The sequence below is a fragment of the Pangasianodon hypophthalmus genome, chromosome 10, assembly GCF_027358585.1.
Source record: "Pangasianodon hypophthalmus isolate fPanHyp1 chromosome 10, fPanHyp1.pri, whole genome shotgun sequence".
NCBI lineage: Eukaryota > Metazoa > Chordata > Actinopteri > Siluriformes > Pangasiidae > Pangasianodon > Pangasianodon hypophthalmus.
The window spans coordinates 3,385,459-3,409,847 of record NC_069719.1 but is presented as its reverse complement, the minus strand read 5'-3'; the positions used below and the strand labels follow the sequence as shown (position 1 = coordinate 3,409,847).

At 36.6% G+C, this 24,389-nt stretch overlaps 2 protein-coding genes across 3 annotated transcripts; both read left to right on the top strand.

Annotated features, from left to right (window-relative positions):
- The first annotated feature begins 1,154 nt into the window (after nt 1-1,154).
- On the top strand, nt 1,155-5,189 carry gjb10 (gap junction protein beta 10). 2 transcript variants are annotated; one of them, XM_034308336.2, is made up of 3 exons: nt 1,155-1,345; nt 2,157-2,215; nt 3,399-5,189. In XM_034308336.2, the coding sequence occupies exon 3, from the start codon at nt 3,484-3,486 to the stop codon at nt 4,255-4,257; it is 774 nt and encodes a 257-aa protein (XP_034164227.1). In that variant the 5' UTR covers nt 1,155-1,345; nt 2,157-2,215; nt 3,399-3,483; the 3' UTR covers nt 4,258-5,189. The 2 variants fall into 2 exon arrangements, with proteins under 2 accessions (XP_034164227.1, XP_026800092.1); XM_026944291.3 differs by lacking the exon at nt 2,157-2,215 and having other exon boundaries at nt 1,161-1,345.
- A 10,450-nt stretch (nt 5,190-15,639) lies between these two features.
- gjb3 (gap junction protein beta 3) lies at nt 15,640-21,227 on the top strand. Its single transcript, XM_026944189.3, has 2 exons — nt 15,640-15,797; nt 17,904-21,227. Exon 2 carries the CDS (start codon nt 18,077-18,079, stop codon nt 18,926-18,928), a length of 852 nt encoding a protein of 283 aa, XP_026799990.2. The 5' UTR covers nt 15,640-15,797; nt 17,904-18,076; the 3' UTR covers nt 18,929-21,227.
- The last annotated feature ends 3,162 nt before the right edge of the window (nt 21,228-24,389 follow it).

Below are 24,389 nucleotides of genomic sequence, written 5' to 3'. Positions count from 1 at the left end.
ATCTTATAACAACCTTCACTTATTAACAGCGATTAATTTGTAAATGAATTTCATAAAATGAAACTACCACTGGCTGAGTAAATATCTGTAAGTGTAATATACGTAATATTTGCATACACAGTGCACATGGTTAAATAACCCATAATTGTGAAGGTGCAGTCTTCAGATGCGCATGTTATGGAATTAATAAGATATGATTAATATAAAGTTATTTAATATATGTTTAATTCAATTGACAATGCTATCTAAATGGAGTGAACAGGGGTCTGTAGCTCTATATATAAAAGAAACAAAAAAAACCCAAATAGAGATAGATAAATAAATCAATAAATGCCAAATAATGAATTTAAAGGAATGATAAGGTTTTAAAAGAAACACCCCCCCCCCCCCCCCCCCATAAATAAATAAATAAATGTTGACACAAAAATATGCCAGATATATTATTTAATGTAGATTTTCCTAACATTGGATGTTGATGAAATGTTAATGAAAGGAAATGCACATTATTCTAAATGACACTTTCACCATTTAGAACTTTACCTGTTAATAATATAATATTTTATATATTTTGTATTTGTTACTGTAAACACCTTTATGAAACAACCAGGAAGTAGCAGTCGAATATTACGATATTATGTAATATTTATGTATATTTATGTGCACGGACGCAAAAAATTCAAGAGTCCTCTTTGACTTTAGTGTATATATTTGCTTTGGTTTGTATTTGTGGTTATTCAAATTAACAATTATAATAATAATCTGTTAAAAGTCGTAAAAATCTCATCAGATTTCCGCCTGAGGTGAAGAAAATGTTGTTGCCTTCTTAAATGACGCGCCAGGTGTCGCGCGTGCTCTTCCGTGATTGGTCAGCGTGACCGAGATGATCTGAGACCAGATTCTTCTTGCTCAAACTCTCGCGATAACACGGTGAGAGCTCCGGCTAACTGATCTCGGATCAGCGTGACACGTTGTTGTACAAGGTAGGACTGTTTGATTCCATTGTGGAGTCGACTCCGATTCGGATTCCAACTTAGGAATCGATTAAGTCGATTTCATACGATCGTTTTTCAATCTAATATGCTACACTGAACATTTCATGAACTTTAGGTCCAGGGTTGGAGTGGTAAAGCTATCTAATGTTCGCTTGTGTGCGAACTTTTAACAGCTGAAGTTTTGCTGTATGGAATCGACTCCAGGAATTGGAGAGTCGACTCTTTTGGGGTTGACTTCTAGGCTTCTCATGCCAGTTTTCTGCCTGAGCCAGAGGTTTAGTAATGACTTGTTGCTGTAGTTGGACTGAGGACGAAGCTGTTGCTACGAGTCTTTAACTTTTCTGCTTTGATTTGTAAGTATTTTCCTGCTCAGATCTCTTCTTAAACATATTAATAAACAGGATGTGTGTGTGTGTGTGTGTGTGTGTGTGTGTATAATTTTAGCAAAATAACATGGAGAAGTTATGATTTTGTAAACGAACTACATGAGAATTTTATATATATGTATATATATATATATATATATATATATATATATATATATATATATATATATAAAATATATATATATATTTTTTTATGTAATATTTTGTATTTCGTCTAAATGTTTGCTGTGCTTAATATGTTTAATTTTTTAACTCTTAACTTTTTTGGAACACAAGTATCTTAAACTGTAGGGCTTGTGCAATATATCATGAGACATTATCCACAACTGTTTAAAATATCACAATATGTTAGGATACAATATGCAAAACTCTGTAGACAATCCATAAATGTCTTATTGTGTTGTTTTTTGATCATCCTAACCCATCTCAGACAGGCCAGATGTTTCTAAGTGTTGAAATGCAGGTCCTATGTGTGTGTGTGTGTGTGTGTGTGTGTGTGTGTGTGAAATCATCAGCTTTTTATAGATAGTTAGGATTCATATGTGAAGTGTACAGTTGCGTGTGCTTTTTTTTTTTTTTAGCAGGTTTTGGGAATTCCTATTTGTACTGCTCTCTGCATCTCTCTTTCCTGCTAGCAGCACATTTTCATATATTTGCAGGTCTCAGATGTGTGTCCCTGGGCTTGCCAGTTCTCGTAAAGCAACAGATCTTCATTCACTCAGTAGAGCTGATTCCTTAATAGTTTTGTTTCCATTTTCTGTTTTATTATTCCTTTTAGCTCTCTATCTTTCCCTGTTTTTCTGCTTCTGGATGTGTATACCTCAAGTCTCAATGACTGTAAGTGCAATTCACTGACTAGACTCATTTATTTTTGCCCCTTGTTCCACTAACACAGTGCTGTTGGGTTCATAGAACCAGCAAAGCTTGCTGACCCTGCTGCTGCTCCACTGGTTTGAGAGACTTATCATTATAATCATACGTTTCCTAATGCATGCCGTACACATAACAGCATGCATGGAAGATTTTAAAAGTTGTATTTATGGATTGGAGAACATATATTATCATCCAAAGCCAAATCGTTCACTGTATAATGATGATATAGACCACAATGACAGATCATTGTCTAGTCGGTCTATTTGTATTTGTTTTAGTTATTTATTCTAAGCATGTAGCTGCTCAAAGGAAGATGTAGCATTAGTATCAGCATCAGTAATGTAGCTTATGTTTGTTGCATTACTCGTAAAAGGGTTGTTTCTTCCTTTTCCATTGATTTAATTTCCTCTGACAGTGTTATCATCTTATTTTAATGACTTTCATAAATATAGCTTGACTTGCTTGAGTATGGAGCTTGGAAACTGACAAATGTATTTGGATATGAATTTTGTATATTTGAATTATATACACATAAGATTAAATTAAATTCTTTTTATTTCTGTGGCGTATTTAATAAATTTACGGTCTTGCCAATGTTTTTTCTTCATTTTGAAGACTTTCTGTGGGAATCCCGGAACCTTCACCTTTGGCCAAATTGATGTCACTTGTGTATTTTTGAGATTGTATTTAGGGTTTTGATTTTTAAAATCTGAAAACTGTAACTGGTAATTTTGAAATATATAATATGAAAGGCAAATCTTACCTCTAGCAAGTTGAAAACAGTGGGGAAAAAATCACTGGCAAAAATGTAAATTTACTAAATATACAACAGACCAATAAAATTAATTTAATGTACAATGTATATAATTCAAATATAAAAAAAAATCATATTCGGGTTTGTGTCAGCTTCCAAGCTCCATACCTCATGCCAGTGAAACAATGCCTTTGCTTGGTTCTTGGTTTCAAAACAATTTTGTTAGTCAAAAACGTTGGAAAACATGCAGAACAGTTTGAGAACCTGCTCCAGAACTGGCACCAGCGTTTTATTGGTGGAAGAGAGGTTTCTGTGTTCTGTGATATGATCGTCTGTGATGTCTCAGTGACATGTTTATAATTCCCAACCTTTCTCCCTTTGTTCCCTTTGCAGGTCCTTCGTAGCCTTCTGTGTTTCCTGGAGAGCCACTCCTTCACCCAGAGTTCTTTCTCAGGATCTCCGAGGACCACTCAGCACCATGAACTGGGCATTCCTCCAGGGTCTCCTGAGCGGGGTCAATAAATATTCGACAGCATTTGGGCGCATCTGGCTCTCTGTGGTCTTTTTGTTCCGCATCATGGTGTTCGTGGTGGCTGCGGAGAAGGTGTGGGGTGATGAGCAGAAGGATTTCACGTGTAACACGGCACAGCCGGGCTGCCACAACGTATGCTACGACCACTTCTTTCCCATCTCACACGTTCGCCTGTGGGCGTTGCAGCTGATCTTCGTGACATGTCCGTCACTGCTAGTGGTGCTGCATGTGGCGTACCGTGAGGAACGTGAGCGCAAACACCGTGCCAAGTTTGGCGAAGACTGCAGCCGCCTTTATCAGAATACAGGCAAGAAGCGTGGCGGACTCTGGTGGACCTACGTGCTTTCGCTGGTCTTCAAGATGGGTGTAGATGGTTCCTTTGTCTACCTGCTGTACTATCTGTATGAGGGCTATGACTTCCCGACGCTGGTGAAGTGTTCAGAGACGCCGTGCCCCAACGTGGTGGACTGCTTTATCTCGAGGCCCACCGAGAAGAGGATCTTCACACTCTTCATGGTGATCACCAGTGTCGTGTGCATCCTGCTCTCACTCTGCGAGATCCTCTACCTGGTGGGCAAACGATGCTATGAGGGCATCCAGAAGCTCAAGGGTTCCAGGCAGGTGGCTCGTGCCACTTCCATCCACAACGTCAAGAACCTAAATGATGATGCGATGAGGAAATTCATACTCGACCTCGAGAGGAACTGGAAAGAAACCTGAGACAAACTTGAGACAAACTCAACAGGCAGGTTGTTGGAATCCAGTAGTGAGACTGAGAATGAGAACTGGTCAAAAAGGTTTATCTTAAACAGCGAGACAGAGGCACAGAAACTTGTGAACATAGAGAATTTCACTTAAACTTTAAAGTGTCTGGAAGCAGTTTGCCGACAGTTTGTTCCTCAAACCACTCAGCCACTGAACACTATCAAGCAGATGAACTGAAAATGAGGTGTAGCTCTGTTACGCACATTTTTAACATGCAGCCGCAAGTTCCAGCATGCCTTTTGCTTTTCAGCAACATGTCCTGAAGTGGTTTGGGCTGTGAATCAACTTCAGCCAGGATGAAAAGCAGGCAAGGCCCTCTGTTTAAACCCAAAGCCACTAGTCTTTCATTCTTGACTCAGAAGAGAACAGTGTGTAAATAGTGAAAGATGATCGTCCCACACCCTAAAGCAACCAGGAGCAGGTTGTGGTGCTATAGTGGCTGATTGCGTCTGTCCTGGTTGTTTTTACCACTTGAGATTACTTTTTTTCTTGCAGTGCCAATGATAATGAAGCTGCTCAGAAATTTAGTTGCGAACAAAAAATTGAAAAACACTTGAAAAAGAAAAAGCACCAAAATGTTATGTGTATATGTTTGAACTGTAAAAGAGAATGTTTGAGGTGCTGAATGCTAGCTCTCATTTCTTACATGAAATGAGGAATAAAGAGACAGATTTGTGCATGACGTATGTATTAAGTGAAAGTTTCCCCTAAAAATGTATCTGAAAAGTGCGTAAATCTCAAAATGTTCCTTATTCGGGATCATCGATGTTATAAAAGGGTATAGATTGTCAAATACCAACAACTGCATGCATGAACAATGAAAAAAAAAAAGGAAGGATGAAAAGGAGAAACAAATAGTTTGGTTAAGTTCATTCATTTGTCAGGAGTGATGTGAGAAACCATATTTTGAAGAAGGAGCATTTAAAAGTTTAAGCCTGATGACAAATTAAACACAAACTAAGAACACATCTGTTTGTTCTTTTGCATCTATCACACAAAGAATGAGTCCCAGAAGCTCCTATTTTTTTGGCAGGGCATGTCAGCTAGAAGCCCAGTGTAACTAAAGACAATTCACTTCTCTTACAACTTGAACTAAAGAAGCTCGATGACTCATCTGCCCCATTACGTCTGAATCTGGTGTGCCTTTGGAGGAAACCCGAAGCCTTTGGCCTACACAGAGTGCTTCCCGAGGTTTGGGTTAGTCGCTAAGCTTAAATGGCGCTTTTTATGCTAAAACTTCCTTCAAAACGTGTACAACAGCATTCCTCTGAGAACACACACCACCCCACACCTGCTTGTGAGATATCCGTGCATTTTTTGTTGAGAGATATATATATATATTTCTTCAATTGTTTACAGTGTTTATGATCACATCCAATGTTACACTGAGGATGTAAACAAATATGTTACTGCCAAGTCTGCTATTTAACCACAGGAATTCTGGATGTTATTTTATATACAAATGTTTTTTTTTTTGTGTGTGTAATTGTTTATAATGGTCTTTTTTTTTACTGCATGATTCTTCTTCCTTGGTTAACACATTTATGTAAGGAAACTTAAATGCAGAATTATGTTCTATATTCCTGCGCTCCTCATGCCACAAGCTGTAGGTTCTCAGGGAGTTATGTGCCTTCTAGGTAATTACAAAAATGCTATGGTTTTTTTCTGTGTGTCTGTGTGTGTGTGTGCGTGTCTGTGTGTGTGTGTGTGTGTGTGTGTGTGTGTCGTTTTGTAAAAGGGAACACAATTCAGCATTTAGAAGACTAAAACTATCTGTACATGAACTGAACTGTGCCAAAACCTTGACGAGCAAATCCTCCAGATGTTGTTAAGAGAGGAATGAATTTGTGTTTTTTTTTTGTTTGGCGCTCATAAGCGTGCATCCTCTGAATGTAAACCAACCTCAGTGTGGATTTCCTCTGTTTGGCATCCGTCTTCCCAACATTCCTTTTTGTTTTTTTGTTTTTTTTGGCTTTTTGGACTGAAACAGTAACATTTCTCAATTAAAGCCAATTTTGTACTTCATTAATCATGTGTGCTGTTTTATATGTAAAGAATATGTAAAATAAAATAAAATAAAAAATTGGAGCATGCCGTTAATAGAAAGTAATCAGTGACAGGGTGGTGCGATGAAGCTGATGAAGCAGAATTACTGTTACCACTCTAAAGTTGATCACTTTCCTCTAACAGCATGTCTCGATGTGTTTTATTCCTCTTATACTGCAGGAATGTGCCAACACTTAAAAGTATTTTTTCTGTTTATAGTTGTGTAATGTCTGAGAAGCAGTTTAGTTCCTGTCATCCCTTACATGTTATACACAGTCATTCCCTCACCTTCACTGGAAGTTAACAAGAAAACACAGCGGGTCATTTTACTCAGAATCCACAATGCAATATCCTCTGTCACTGGAGACTCCTTCCTTAAATGATCAATAAACAGCTCCCTACTCCTTAATCTGTTTATTGTTAGCTTTAGTGTATGTTTAGAGTATGCCATACAATTCCATGTGCAAGTTGTTCCTATGGAAATGATACAAACCTGTGATTTGCAACTGCACTATTGTCAAAGCTGCTGTTATAGAAAATTAATCAACACCTTCTGACCAATCAGAATCAAAGATTCAGCAGCGCTGTAGTACAAAATGTTATTAAGTCAAACTGTTCTAGTGCTTGGCTTTTGTGCTTTGAATTATAGTACCTTGCAAAAGTATTCAACCCTGTAAAATTAATCAGATTCGTCTGGATTACAAATGACACTTACGCACATTGTTCCTGCTAGTATTTTTATTGTAAACCAACATGCCCTAAAAGTACATTTTTAAAGTCAAAGTTCATTATTTGTCAGCAGATCTTTAAAAAAATAAAAACGGAAATATGCAGCTTGCATAAGTATTCAACCCCTTCAGATTAGTACTTGGTAGACCCAACTTTTGCTGCAGTAACAGCTGTAAGTGTGTTGGGGTAAGTTCCTAACATCTCTGCACACTGGTTGGAATTTTCACCCGTTCTTCCTGGCAGATTTTCTCCAGGTTCTTCAGGGTGGTTAGATGTTGTTTGTTGACTCCAATTTTCAAACAGTGCCACAGATTCTCAGTGGGATTCAGATCCAGATTTTGACTTGGCCACTGAGGAACATTTACCTTTTTGATTTTAACCACTGTTTCATTGCTTTGGCCTTGTGATTGGGGCCATTGTCCTGCTGAAAGCTGAAGTTTTTCCCAAGCTTTAGTTTTTTTTAAGCACACAGAAGCAGGTTCTTTTGTAATACCCCCACATATTTTGCTCCATCCATTCTCCCTTCAATCTTGAGAAGAGGCCCAGGTTCTAAGGATGAAAAGCATCCCCAGAGCATGATGCTGCCACCACCATATTTCACTGTAGGGATGGTGTTAATTGAGGTATGGCCTGCGTTAAGTTTGCATCTCACAGAATGCTTTTAATCTTGCCCAAAAACAAATATCTCAATCTTGGTCTCATCACACTAAAAATACATTGCCACTAGGTCACTCTTGTGTTTTCATACGTTTTTTTTTTTTTCTAGATGTGCCTCCCATACAGTCCTCATTTATGCAGAGCTCTTGAAATGATTGTCTGGTACATCTTCACTCCACTCTTAGACACAGTAGTCTGTAACTCCTTCAGAGTGACTGTTGGCTTCACAGTGGCTTCCATGACCAGATCACCAGTCTCTGTCGTTGTTTTTGCAGTTTTGAGGGAGGGTCTTGTCTAGGTAGTGATTGGGTGGCGTGATGCAGCTTCCACTTCCTCACTATTGATCCAACAGTGCTTACTGGGCTGTCCAAACTCTTAGATATAATTTTACATCCTTTTCCTAAATTACGAAATTCTGTTACCTTATCTCTAACTTACAATGCACCTTAGTCTTCATTTCCACTCCTTTCCTTCAAACTGACAGTCTCTTGGGTGACAGTGCAACTGAGGTGTTGTAGAGCAACAGGTTCTGCATCATTATTACATATTTGACATATTTCCCCTGTCAGTTCCACGTTAATACAGCATCCTCGTTAAGACAGCATGCTTCATCTGGAGTTACCACATGCAGGCGTGGGGATGCAGGGTTGGCTGTATACTTATGCATACTTGCTGACCAATAAAATAATTTTGAAATAATTTCACTCTAAGAGCACATGAGTTTGCAATTAAAATACTGACAGAAAGAATATGTGTACTTATCATCGTTATTCAGACAAATCTGATCAATTCCAGAGGAGTTGAACACTTTTGCAAGCCACTGTATATACGTTGAAGTTTTGGAGATCGGAACCTTGTTTTTCGAGCCCTTTAACAAATTCCTCAGCTGCTCAGCTGTTGTGTCTCTTTGTACATCAAGGTCCTACAACCTATTGAAATTTTTAAACCAGCAGCTCAGGAGTGATCACAGTGAATGCTGATGGATTCAAAGTCTTCAATCTGAAGATCAGAATTTCCTGTTTTGTGGAACGCCCTGCTTTCGTTGGACTTGTGGGTCATGTGAAAGTTATGAAATGTTCCACTCATGGCACACCCTCCCAAAAACACTATCACTGTGGTGTTACCATGGTAAACAACAGGTTCTACATCAATATTACGTATTTCACATATTTCACCAGTCAGTTCCACTGATAACTCTTATCTGAGACCGTGCGATTTAAGCTTATAACCTTCTAGTCATGAGTAACAAACCTCTAATAACAATTTTATCATAGCAATCAAATTCTTTATTTTTACACAGATAAAACTAAACTGTGCCCCTCAGCCACTACCCTCTATCTCTTTCACTCCAGTATGAAAGGATGAGGGTTGTGCTGCACAGGAATGTATCTGTACGCTAAAGAGAGACGCCCTCTATAACTGCCAGCCTAACAAGTTTTTAAACCCACCTCTGTTCTACTTTCTCTGTCTCCTTTTGTCCTTCCATCTCTTTGTCGCCGTCTCTTCTTTTAGTACCAGCAGTCTGCCACTTTATACCTAAACGGACACCTTTACCGTGTCCACTTGCTCAGAAAAAAGATACTAACTGTACTGTTTGGGGTGCCAGAACATTTGTAATGGGTTGGTACCCTCAAGATGTCTTTTGTACCTTTGCTATGCATCATTTATCTGGATGTGCACCTTTAAAACTCATTTATTTGCACACTCTGTGAAAAAAATAAGGTTCCTCGAAAGTTCTTTAGATAGGTAAGAATTACCTGACTGAAGAATTTCTACCAGGAGCCATCTATGATTGGAAGACACTCTGTAAACTTTTATATGGAACCTTTAAACCTTCAAGCCCATTTAATGTGACCTTTGTTTAAAAAAAGATCAAAAGATCATCCTCACATGATCAGAAATGGTTCCAAGTAGAACCTTACCTACTATCAAATGAACAAGAAAAAAACATAAGGTTCCCCACGAGTTCTTTGGATAGGTAAGAGTTATCTTCCAGACAAGGTTCTTCTTGGAACCTTCTTTGATTTGTAAACACTCTTTTGCATACTTTTATATAGAACCCTTAAACATTTAAGACGATTTAACTTGACCTTTATTTGTACACTCTTTGTAAATAAGAAAGTGTTCGTAAGCATTAGGTAAGCATTATGTTCTTGAAGAGGTTCTACCTTGGAACACTGCCTGACTGGGAATCAGTCTTGTAGACCTTCATAGAACCTTTAATCCTTTAAATCGATTTAACATAACCCGGATTTGTATAATTCTTAGAAAGAAGCTTCCTCACAAGATCAGTGATTGTTCCAAGTAGAACTTCTTCAGGAAAATAACCCTGACTTTTCCAAAGAATTTGTGAGGACCCTTTTTTTCTAAGAAAGAACAAATATTGTTCACCTTAAATGAGTTCAAATGTTTAAAGGTTCTATGTAATGTAAAAGCCAGTAACAGTGGACCTTTCAGGAAGGTGATTGTTATTTGTACACTTCCTAGAGTTCATTGGATAGGTAAGAGTTAGAGAGTTAAAAGCTTGAACCCCATCTACCTGGACCCCACTCTATCTTGAGAAATGCTCTGTTGTATGCTTTTATACAGAACCTTTATTTCTAACCTTCAAACATTTCAACTCATTGAAGGTGACTTGTATTTGTAAACACTTAGAAAAAAGGTTCCTGAAGAGTTCTTTGGATAGATATCTGCTATGTTCCTCTCTGATTGAGAAACACTGTTGTAGGCTTTTATGAAGAACTTTCAAAGGGTTCCCCAAAGAGACAAACCAAAGAACCCATAATGGTGCTAGATTAAACCTGTCTTTTTTTATTATATCTTAGAGAACCAACATTTATTGTTACAATACCAATTTTCTGGCAATAGCTAATTTAGGAATGAACAGTTTATCATCAGCAGCTATAGTGTTTAGTGTTTCTTCTTCTTCTTTTTTTTTACATTTATTAATTTGGTAGATTATTTAATCAAAATTAACTTTCACTTGAGACTCCAGTGCATGCTTGTACGGTTACACACTATGGACTTTCCAGTCTCTAGCTCTAGAGCCTTCCTCTACCAACTTTTCCTGTTATTTCAATATCTCTCTTGTTTTTTCCTTGCCATAGCCTTGATTTCAACATCTTCATGGCGTTGCACTTCTCCAAGATACACAAACACACACTCCACCTGTACTGCCACTCCCTAATGACATCTAATGTTCTCTCATACTAGAACAGACAGGTTCAGAGCCATGCTAATGCATATTAAATCACATGATGATAGATGATGTTTTTATGGGATATGAATATCCCTGAGTAAAGAAAGAAGCACAAGTTAATACATGGCATGGCATTACACTGCAGTCATGTAGGCTAAACTCCAGGAAGTAGTCATTTCTGCCGTTCCCTCATTTATGTGTGGGTTTGGACTGAGCAGGTTTTTGTGGTGAGTCAGTCCGGGGCATGGAGATGGTTATGGCTGTGTTTTCATGGAGACGACAAATTCTCTTTTTTCCTGAGGAAGGGAGTGGAGGCCTTTGATGGGGGAAATGCTTGAAAATGTTAACAGACAGTGCACATAGAAATGCACAACTTACAATGTGCTGCACTGAGGGTTTTTTCAGTGTAGATATCTGTTTATACATGGAAAAAATGTCATAACATTTATATATGAAATATATATGAAACAACATATATATATGAAATAATGGAAGGGTTAAAGATGAAAATTATAGCTCAAGAAAGGAAAGCTAAAGGTAAAAGAAAATGGTATGGTAAATGGTATGCACAAAAGAATTTAATATATGAATACAAAATATTTAAGTATAAACATATGAAGTGCTAACAATTTTATAATAAATAAATAAATAAATAAATAAATGTGGAAATCATACATTTTATATAAAAATGTCTAACATATATAGGCATATTTATTGTATCTTAAGCATAATTTATAATATATATAAATATTTAAAAATATAAAATGCAGTCAGACAGATTAAATATTTCAGATTTTCCCGTTTGCATAGTTTTCCAACACTTTTTTATTTCCTTAAGTTAAAAACGCACACACGCCCAAGCTATTTCTTTGACCACACCTATCATCTCTTTTTTAATCGTTACTTCCTAATAGCTTTTTCTGTAAGGGGAAAATCAGAAGGTTATGAACTTGTGTTGCATAAAAGTATAGAATTAATGCTTTTGGTACTAGACTAACAGCTACAGTGACGAATTAATTAGTTAAATGAACTGTAACACTGTTAAATTAGCACCTGCAGTATTTCAACAAACACAAACCAATCATGTTAGTGTTCATTTAACACAGGAAGTCTGATTTAAAAAGCATTCTTGCTGTGTGTCACCAATATAATTGAAAAACTAAACCCATATATTTCCATTTATGCCAGTGGAACAGTAAAATATGGCTGTTATGCATAAGAAATGGTGGTGTTTTTAGTAACTTGATATGTCTTTTCAACATCACAGAGCAATATAGGGAGGTTATACATCAGTCTGGTTATTATGTAGAGCAACTTGAACTAACACACTCATACATTCATACCACAAAGAGGCAGAAAACAGAATTCATTCTTTCAGGCTCTGATTGTCCCAGAAAGCCTGACTGTTTTATAGTCTGAGGTCTCTAAGATCACAATATCAGACAGCTGTCACGTTTCTGAATACTGTTATGACAAAGCGCACATCGTCCTCGCATGCAAGGTCTGGGCAAGTTTAGACAAAGTTTGTTTATGAGGTTGATCCTTTTGGTAGAACATGTAGAACAGGACATTGTTACCATGAGTTTATCGAAACAGCTTGGCTTCAAGTCAGATGTGAAACATCTGATCTTGATCTAGTCCTTCTGCTGTTCAAGAAAAAAGGAAAAAAGGTACTAAACTGCTCCTTATACATTCATAGCTGGGATAAGCTCAAGGGTACGTTTTTGTACCTTTAGTATCTTTCACCTGAATAAGTAAAAAAATAACACTACACTAAAACACTAAAAATACACTGCGTACCTTAAAAACAAAATTTATTTGTTTGTTTATTTATTTATTTATTTATTTATTTATAATTTTAGGCAGAAATATTTTTTAAAATTACATAGGCAAACTAATTAATAAGAAAAAAATATTTATTTATTTATTTATTTATTTATAATTTTAGGCAGAAATATTTTTTAAAATTACATAGGCAAACTAATTAATAAGAAAAATGTATTTATTTATTTATTTATATTTTTAGGCAGAAATATTTTTTAAAATTACATAGGCAAACTAATTAATAAGAAAAATAATTTTAAAAAACAATTACAAAAAAAATTATTTTAGGAAATGAACCCACTGCCTTGCACAGTTTACACTGTTCTCCACTACAAATGTATATATGCCATTATGACACACTTTAAAGTGCGGTTTAATTCTGGATTCTGATTGGTCAGAAGGTGTTGATTAATTTTCTATAACAGCAGCTCTGACAATAGTGCACCTATATATATATATATATATATATATATATATATATATATATATATATATATATATATATATATATATATATATCACAGCTTTATATTAATGCGCTGGTTCTAATACTTTATTGTTTTTATTGTAACAGCTCATTCACAGGGACTTGTCCAAGAACAATCCACTTAAAAATAAACAAATTAAAAAAATGTAATTATGGATATGATGAGCAGAGTGTCCAGTGTCGGCGCTTTGTAACAGTCAGACATACAGGGGTAACTTAAAGTTTTTTTGACATCTTCAGGACAGAGGAGTTTACGCTTTCTGGTTTCTCTGTATCGAGACAAACTGAGTTGTTTTGTCTTATCAACTTCAGGAGAGAAAAAATAGAGAGGCTGGTCAGGAAATGATGGTTTTTGCTGGTGTATAATGATAACAGCAGCTAACTTGTTTCATGGAAGTTCCACAAATGTAATTATGAATGCATAATATAACGAGTCTTTCTTTAATAAATAAAAACTGTTAGTATTGGGAAATTACTGATTACTGATAGAAAAGGAAATAAACTATTTGCTATTTGCTGTTATAGGAAAATAATCCCCTTCCGGGTGGTAACGGTAATCACACCACCCTGATTATAACCACTGATTATTTTCCTGTAATCACACACTCTATTGTGTTGTATACCTTATTTAATGCAGTATTATTGCATTAATATTAATTTGTCTACAGTCTGTCATATGTGGTCATGTCAAATTACTATATTAAGTGCAATAAAAGCTCATTTTACCTTCTTGTAAAATGAGCAGTCGTTCTTATGCAACTTCTGATTCATCATTCGAGCTATAAGTGAGTCATTTGGTGATAACTGATTAATTCACCAAATGACTCACTTAAAAGAGTCATTTAATTGATAACTGAGTTATCTGGCATTTTAGTTTAGAGTCTGTCTATTGAGGAAAGAAATTCAAAAGGTATATATATATATACCGTTCAGCCAAAACATTAAAACCACCCGCCTAATATTGTGTAGGTTCCCCTTGTGCTGGCAAATCAGCTCTGACCCGTCAAGGCATGGACTCCACAAGAGCTCTCAAGGTGTGCTGTGGTCTCTGGCACCAAGTCCTTAGCAACAGATCCTTTAAGTCCTGTGAGATGTGAGGTGAGGCCTCCATGGATCAGACTTGTTTCTCCAGCACGTCCCACAGATGCTCGGTCAGATTGAGATCTGAGGAATATGGAAGTCAACACCTTGAATTCTTTGTCATGTTCCTCAAACCATTCCTGAACAATGTTTGCAGTGTGGCAGGGAGCACTATCCTGCTGAAAGAAGTCACTGCCATTAGGGAATACCGTTGCCATGAAGGGGTGTACTTGGTCTGCAACAATGTTTAGGTAGGTGGTACGTGTCAAAGTAACATCCACATGAATGTCAGGACCCAAGGTTTCCCAGCAGAACATTGTCCAGAGCATCACACTGCCACCGCTGGCTTGCCTTCTTCCCATAGTGCATCCTGGTGCCATCTCTTCCCCAGGTAAGCGACACACACACACTCATGTCTACATGATGTAAAAGAAAAAGCGATTCATCAGAGCAGGCCACCTTCTTCCACTTCTCTGTGGTCCAGTTCTGATGCTCACATGCCCATTGTAGGCGCTTTCAGTGGTGGACAGGGACCAGACAGACGAGCCTTTGCTCCCCGTGCGCATCAGTGACCCTTGGGAGTCCATGACCCTGTCGCCAGTTCACCAGTTGTCCTTCCTTAGACCACTTTTGGTAGGTACTAACCACTGCATACCGGGAACACCCCACAAGACCTGCTGTTGTGGAGATGCTCTGACCCAGTCGTGTAGCCTTCACAATTTGGCCATTGTCAAAGTCGCTCAGATCCTTACACTTGCCCCTTTTTCCTGCTTCCAACACATCAACTTCGAGAACTGAATGTTGCTGCCTAAGATATGCCACCTTTTGACAGGAGCCATATATTAAAATTACCGTGTATTGTTATATTTGAACTTAAATTTCATATAACTCATATATTCAAATTTATTCAAATTAATAATAAATTACTGACATGTCGTTTTGGGTCGCAGATATGCAGGATTAGGTTCATTTAATAATATGGTAATACAAATTGTAACATTTGCATTGGCTTTAAGGCAAATAATCCAATCTGGCAACCTTTGTCTATACATATGCATTATACTCTACATTTCCTTATACACTGGGGGTTTGGATGAAAAAAAAAAAAACTCTTTCCAACTTGGCAACCATGGATATAATATACCTTTCTGAAGATATAGAGTAAACACTGGGACATTGTTAAAGATGTTACTGTGACAAATCATCTAATAAACCAGTTTTAATCCTATTTTAATGCACATAAAACGTTCATATGGAGGGAAAAGCGGAAATCTGGCAACCCTGTAACTTTGCTAAGAGTAGAAGTTATGAGGATTTTTTACTCCACCCTCACAAGATGCTGTTGATCCATTTTTTCTCAGCTTCAGGTCGTCCGAAGTCCGAGCATTTTACACCGATTAAGCAATAAAAGCGATCTGGGAGTGGAATCATTTCTTTTGAGTGAAAACACACAGGACTGGGATTCAAAATGAAGTAAGTAGAGTTTCAGATCTATTTCTTATGGAGTGTAACTTTATGTACAGCAAATCGGGAAGAGTAGAATAGACAAACGCTTTACAGATATCAAATAAACATAACACACATTTAATAAACCAAGCTTTTAAATACAGTGCTAGGTGTTATTTAACCCAATTATTTAAACACTGTGAGAATAAACTGAAAGCAAAGATGTGTTTAGAGTTATTAACACCACATGAACACACATACCAAAAAAAAAAAAAAACAACTTTTTATTTTTATTTTTTTATTATTTATTATTGATGTGATTATTATTATTATTGTCTTTATTTATTTTTACTCCAGTACTTGCCACTGTACTGACACACATGATTTATTAAATGTCTCTGTATTTTATATCTATGATACATAAAAACTATGAGTGAAGTGACTTGTAGCCAAGTATGGTGACCCATACAAGGGGTTAGTGCTCTGCATTTAACCCATTAGCACACACACACACACACAGACACACCGTAAACACACACACCCAGAGCAGTGGGCAGCCTTTTTTGCTCCGGCGCCCGGGGGGCAGTTGGGGGTTCGGTGCCTTGCTCAAGTCAGTCGTGGTATTGAGGGTGGGAGAGAGCGCTGGTCATTCACTCCCCCCACCTACAATCCCTGCCAGACCTGAGACTCAAACCCACAACCTTCAGGTTCAGCTTCGGGTTGCAAGTCCGACTCTCTATCCATTAGGCCACGACTGCCCCACCTTTATAAAGCTGTTCAACCTAATAAATATGAATCCAACACTGTGAAAGTTATATCAACACTAGTGTTTTGCTGTTATTGTAAAAATCAAACTTTATAAAGTGTATAAACTATGTAAAATATAAACTATACACAGGCGGAATGTTTGTGGTTTGAGTTTGCAAGTTATACACACTTTATAAAGTTTGTATTTTTGAGTTTGCTAGCTATACACACTTTATAATGTTTGTAGTTTGAGTTCGCTAGCTATACACACTTTATAAAGTTTGTAGTTTGAGTTCGCTAGCTCTACACACTTTATAAAGTTTGTATTTTGAGTTTGCTAGCTCTACACACTTTGTGAAGTGTGTATTTTGAGTTTGCTAGCTCTACACACTTTATAAAGTTTGTATTTTGAGTTTGCTAGCTCTACACACTTTGTGAAGTGTGTATTTTGAGTTTGCTAGCTCTACACACTTTATAAAGTTTGTATTTTGAGTTTGCTAGCTCTACACACTTTATAAAGTTTGTATTTTGAGTTTGCTAGCTCTACACACTTTGTGAAGTGTGTATTTTGAGTTTGCTAGCTCTACACACTTTATAAAGTTTGTATTTTGAGTTTGCTAGCTCTACACACTTTGTGAAGTGTGTATTTTGAGTTTGCTAGCTCTACACACTTTATAAAGTTTGTATTTTGAGTTTGCTAGCTCTACACACTTTATAAAGTTTGTATTTTGAGTTTGCTAGCTCTACACATTAACTCTCACATTGTTGGAGTGATACCTACATGAGCTGAAGTATTCCAACAATGTGGATTTTCTTAATAACAGACTTATTGCTTAAACTGTGTCACAGGGTTTTTTTTCCTCTTCTTTTTGTAAGATTTTTTTTTAAATAAGGCACATTGTGTGGAAATCTTAGGATATGTTCAGTTATTATGCAATTCGAGTAAGGGATAATGGTTCTGTTAAACTGGTATGACAACTATAACAGCAGTCAAACAGTCAGAAAGACCTGCCTGTGCTTATAAAAGCAAGATTTGTGCTAATTAACTGTGCATTTATATTTATTTATAACATACTGCAATCATTTATATGACAAGTTTCCTGAAAAGTATGACTGTGTAACTTTTTTTCATTTATTCCAACTACGCATTTTGAAATAAGCATCAACTTTATCTTCTAACCGAATACCAATGTGTGATTAGCTAGCAGGGATAACACTGGCCAGTTTTCCATATAGCTAATGTTAGCTAGCTAGCTAGTAGCTAAATAACTTTACAGTAGGAATTATGTTGTGTGTATTTTTTTTTTTTTTTTTTTTTGGTTTGAGGAAATTGTGGCCAATTTCTACCTTATACCTACTTTCTGTTTGTTATTGTTTTTTTCCCAGGTTGCATTGAGACCCACCATCAGAAAAATAGATACAGAAAGCTGAAAGAAGAATCAAGTACACAAAAAAGACATAGTAGAAGGAGTGGGACAGAGAGATCAGGTGGTGTGAAGAAAAGAAAAATAAAATAAAAGGGAACTTGAGAGGGATCAGGAGACTAAGAAATCAGAGCTATGGACTGGAAGACATTCCAGGCCCTGCTCAGCGGGGTGAACAAGTACTCGACGGCGTTTGGCCGCATCTGGCTCTCAGTGGTTTTCGTTTTTCGCGTCCTGGTGTACGTGGTGGCGGCAGAGCGAGTATGGGGTGACGAGCAGAAGGACTTTGACTGTAACATCAAGCAGCCAGGCTGCCCCAACGTATGCTACGATCACTTCTTCCCCATCTCGCACATCCGCCTGTGGGCGCTGCAGCTCATTTTCGTCACATGCCCGTCACTCCTTGTGGTCATGCACGTCAAGTATCGAGATGAACGGGAACGCAAGTACCGTGCCAAACACGGCGCCGATGCCAAGCTCTATGACGATACAGGTAAGAAGCATGGTGGCCTCTGGTGGACCTACCTGATCAGTCTCTTTGTCAAGACAGGCATTGAGGTAGCCTTTCTCTACATCCTCCACCACATCTACCATAGCTTTCAGCTGCCGCGAGTCGTCAAGTGCCAAATCTTCCCATGCCCCAATGTGGTGGACTGTTACATCGGCCGGCCCACTGAAAAGAAGATGTTCACCTACTTCATGGTGGGTGCCTCAGCTATCTGCATCGTCCTCAACATCTGTGAGATCTTTTATCTCCTGGCCAAGCGCATCTCAAGCTGTGTCAAGCGGGCGAGGCGTCATCCGCAGAGAGCCGTGCCTCTGTACAGGCCTCCATGTCAGGACCAGGACAGCAACTGCACACTGCCCATGCAAGACCTGGAGCACAAACCACAGTACAAGAACAAGAACAAGCTGAGTGTCCCACCTATAGATTACAAGACAAATGCTTTCATGCGGGCTTCAGCTCCTAACCTTAGCTTGGCCTAAATGTGAGATCCACTCGTCTATAGACAGACAACTCAAGAGGGAGAGAGCAATTTTTTCCATGCACTTTGAACACAAGAACAAGATGAAATCTGAGCTCTCACCTGTGGTCCACAAACTTTTGGAGCATTTGCAACGGAATCCCGTTGCAAATGTTGTTCTTACTGTGTGATGGAGGCAAATGCAGGACTTAAGAAAAAGATTGAGATTTGCCCAGTCTGAGAACCATTTTCATGTCTCAACCTTCTTTTCCTTGCTTTTGCTCATCCACTGCACATAAGGAACTGTCCAGTGCAGTGAAGAATTGACAGATTAATCTCTGGAAGCACTTTATACAAAGATCCACAGCTCAGATCAAGTCTAAGCAGTCTATCTATGAGCAAACATTTGGATTTACTTTTAAGATTCAGATGAAAATGGGGTTCCAAATGATTTCCATAGATTTGTGTGGTAACTGAAAAACCGAACACACACTAAACAACTAGAGATCACACTGTAGCCAGATTTGATCAAATGTCTTAATCCATACTGACTAGGAGACAGCAGACATGGAGGTCTGGGTGAGTTGGTTCAAAGCTTCTCCACTGCAGCCTTTTTTTTCTTTGTCTGGTTCTTTGAATTGCTGTTGTACAGGCACTTCTTTGTCCTCCATTAAGGATCTCCAGTGCAGCTATGAACACCTGTCTGCTGTTTTTTGTGTTTGTTTTGTTGTGTTTCTTCTCTTTTCATTGGCTATTGACTTGCCTGTCAGTCATTTTTTCGCACTTTCCATATTTTTCTGTTTTTACATTCTTTATTTTCATTGGATATTCATGTGATTCGTTCAGAAATATGTTGCTAACTCATATACATTACAAGATGAGTTCATTCAGGAAGCAAGAGAGAGTGTAGACAACGGCTAGCAAGGACAGAATTAGCCTGATTGTGCATCTTACATATGATCCATAAGATAAGTCTTGTGAACCTCGGCTGAAAGGACAAGAACGAAGTAGAAGAAAGGACATTTCCGAACTGCCCCACACCAGCCATGGCAGATAGCGAGGATCTGCTACATGACACTGTAATATCTTTATACACCAGTCTACACCTTTGGACTTCTGTTGTTATTTTAATGAGTTTCATGACGTCATAGGTGTGAAGGAGGATGAATTTCTGAGAAATCTCTCCACAGCTCAGTAGAATGTTTCATCACTTCATCATTTCTAAAAGGAAATCACTGCCACATAGTAATTTTTTTTTTACAATGAGCAGACAGTTAAATGGAATGTTAAAGTCTTTCAAAGTCTGTTATGGAATAGTTTCTTACTGTCCAAACATTCCTGCCCTCAAATTAGCAGGGAGTGGTGTTGGTATACATGAAAAAAAAAAAAAAAAAATCACTTCAGAGCTAACACATGAAAACAGAACATTCCAGAGACAAACAGGGAGAGACACTGAGACAGAGCTAATAAGCAAATATGGAATAATAATAATAATAATAATAATAATAATAATAATAGTATTTATTATAGAAAAATGTAGCTCAAAATACTTTATATTAAAACACCACCACACAGGAAGAACACAAAAGAAACAACAACAACAAACATAAAAACAAAGTAGAAAATAAAATAAAAGTTACATAACTAATATTACAGTAATTAAAACAAAAAGTATTGCACTATGAAAAGCTTTTTTAAGATTTTTTTTGCTGTTTACTAAAAGTGGTAATTGAGGTGAGGGTGTGTCACTGTTTTCCAGAACAAGAGTCATAGAAGAGGCTGTATGCCTGAGGGGTTTGTAACATTCCAGACCTGCACAGACTTGCCATAGACTAAAGCCAAGAAGGTTTCAGAGCATTTAAAAAAAAAAAAAAAAACAATCCTAAAAAAAAAAAGTCAAGTCAATGCAGCACTAATGTGAAAGTGCATTCGGTGCTATACACTCGCTAGAACCAGCGCTAGATTTATGCTTCTTCTCCAGTGTTAGGTTTATTCAATCAGATTGTTTGCTTTTCATTGTGACTCGACTAAGACGTTCGTGAGTCAGTGCCGTGTTGAGTAAACCCGAGGGATGTGGAATGTAAGAGTTTACTTAAAAGCGAATTAAGCCTCAAATGAACAGAAAGAGTAAAACTGCTTCTGCCTAAGACCTTTAATTATGGAACAATATGCTGGTTCATGTTTCTAGTTGTGGCCACATCAAGAGCTGTTTTTAACATGTGGTGGCTTTTTTTTTTTTTACATATATAAATAAAGTATGTTATATAAAGAAACTACATATTTATGTCTTATCCTTGGTCAATAAAAATGGGAATGAAGAATTGTGTTTTTAAAATAAGCAGGTAAATAATTGTGATTATAGTAAGATAATGTAACAAGAAGGAAAAAAAGAAAGATAAAAGTGAAACTGGTTAAGGAGTGACTGTTTATAGCTGCTATAATACAAGTGAGAACAGGATCTAACATGTTTCATGGACATTGCACAACAATAATGTAACTTTAAACGGATAAAAAGTATGGCATATCGTTCTTTAAATAATTGTAATTGTTGGCAAACTGCTGTGGTATATTGGAAATAAAACACTTCAGGACATGTTGTTATCTTCAAACTTGTTATCGTGGTGAAAGTAACTCTGCTACATCAAAACATGCTGTTGTTTATTATTTTCCTATAAGAGCATGCCCTCAAGTGTTTTAAATCTGGTTCAGATTTGAATGTGGAACAAATTACCTACAAGAATTGCTCCAAAAAGGAAATGTAATCCATTACCGTTACAAAACCAGTAAGATGATTGCACATGTGTGTCAGATCAAAGTTGGCATCATGATTACATTCAAATAAAGAAATCAAGCTTAAGGGAATTTTAGAAAGCAACACAGTGCCCTTAAGGGCAATAAAAAAAACATGTAACCAAGAAAAAGAAGTAACAGAAAAAGTAACAAAAGAAGTATCACATCAACATGCAACAAACATTTGGAAAGATTTCACTCTATCTAAGTTGAAAGTATATGCTGGGAAAGGATTACTTAATTCTTAATTATCCAGATTATAAGGATTAGGAGGCAGCAGATTTTTACTTTCAGGAATTAAATCACTGATTTTTGCGGAATAAACTGACCATAATACGGCAGCGCAAAAGGCTTAAGGTGCACAGAGTGATTGTGATTGGTGTCCTGTCATGTGCTGGTGGATAAACTGTTTTTTAGTGCATCTTATAAATCCTTATGTGGAGAACCTAATCAGATCTTGAGTTATGCCATGGCACTGATCCGATCTGATTTGAACTAATCAGAGCTAAGATCATATAATATAGGCTGTATAAAATTATATGTCTATGATCTGAGATTATGTTCGTTCCACAAATATAGTCATTAAATTGTAAAACGAGCATAACATTGACCACTCTTTCACAGATCTATCTAAAAGTTTATGATGCAAGAAAAGTTACATCCAGAACCCTTAAAGGTTCTTTGGTTGTCTCTATGAGGCAATCCTTACAGGTTCTGTGTACATTCCTCCAACTGAGTGTTTCTCTATCACTTAAATATCCAAAGAACCCTTAAAGAACTTGTGATGGGTTCTAGATGTTAAACTTATCTTTACATTTAAATGGATCTGACCATTATCCAGTTAGTTATTTGGATTATTCCACCAGTGGGCAGCCATTTACGTCCCACTGATACTACATTTACAAATCTGTATGTAAACTAAATGTCAAAGATTTCACTTAAAATTTGAATAAAATCTGCAGCACTTGGAAAACAGCATTCATCCCCTCTAACTCCACTTTGTCTTCATTATAATAATCGTATTATTTTTGCATTAATGTATCTCATGCATGAAACATCCTTTTCCACGAGTCATCCATTAATGTTTAGGAAAAACGTACATTTTACTCCCACAACATTCATTTAACCTGAACACAGTCACCCCTAAGAAAAATTTAGAATATTCCACAAGTCATGTGATCAACAGGAAGTTGATCATCCGAACTTCCTGAAGATCACAGGAAGTAAGTATGGTGTCTCACGCTTTTTTCTTTATTTTCAGTGAAATTGTGATACTAACCGATAAGGTTACTTTGAAAGTACAATTCCAGGTCTGAATTATAAATTGAAACTAATTAATTAATTGGAAAAAAAAGTAAATCATTAGCATGTTCTTAATGTCCTTATGCCATCAGTTTGGATGCTAAAAGTTTCAACCCTGTTACTCATTTAAGAGCAAAATGCAGTCATTGTCAGATATAAAATGAGATTGTTGTCTGAAATGGTTTAACACATTGTCTGAATGGTTAAATGCATGTTTTCTTAGATTTGTGTTGAAAATGTACTTTTATAAAGTTTCATTTTAAGAGTTATAAGGGCTAAATGGCATCACAATCCTGGAATCACTCATTCACTAAAATACCACACTTTTTCCAGTAACCCTGTAAAGCCGATATAATTAGATATTTAATTTTCCAATTTAGTCTTTATTTAATCAGTAATACTGATTCAATTTTTGGATCAAATTCCTACTGAATTTGATTTGCTAAAATTTGAATTTATTTGTCCATTTGCTTTTGCAATTATGAAGTTATTAGCATGTGTGTCATCATCCAGCTGTAGTGCATATTTTCAACATTAATTCAAATTTTAATTAAAAATTTTAATAAAAAAAAAAATCATTTGACCTATTTATCGTAGGTGAGTTTTATTTCTTTCAACTGTGTGACATTTTAATCTCATTTAGTCCTTTGCTGGACTTTATACAAACACACAATTAGAATAGCTAAAACCTAGCTACTAACTACAAAATGACCACTCAGTGAATGATTTTTATATTTTCAGAAAATCTCAGAGAAATAGGTAACAATGTGCAGCTTTTGTTTTTGTTACACTCGCACCTTCTCCTAAAGTGGAATTAATGAGACAAATGACCAATGGCTAATTAATAGTGTGAAGATTTATTGTTCTTCATGAAAATCAAAGAATAAAGAGTGTGATAAATAGTGTACTTGCATAACAAAATTGCAGAATATGTACCACATGTGACTGTTAAACTATTACCTATTCAGATTCTGAGTAATCAGTAACTTGTGGCTCTACCAATATAAAAGTTTTCACCTGTACTTCAAATAAAATCCAATATACAAATTATGTAACAGAAATCACTTGTAATTGCACCGAATTAAATATTAAAACCTATGTAATTTAGCATACTATAAAATTTAAAGTAGAAAATAATAATAAATAGTCTAGTATTAATATAGTGTACAGTAACTAGTATAGTAGTATGAATTTAAATTATATTAAAAATGAATTACAGAACATGTAATATATGAAATGAAATGTATTGAGCCCAGATTTCAGAATTATATGCCAACATAATGATTAAAATTTAGTAGCTAGTTTCACACAAATAAGCTTATTTTCTGATTTCTGAACAGTTTCCTTAAACAGTTAGGAACATCATTCAGTGTTACTTCCTTTTGTCTTTT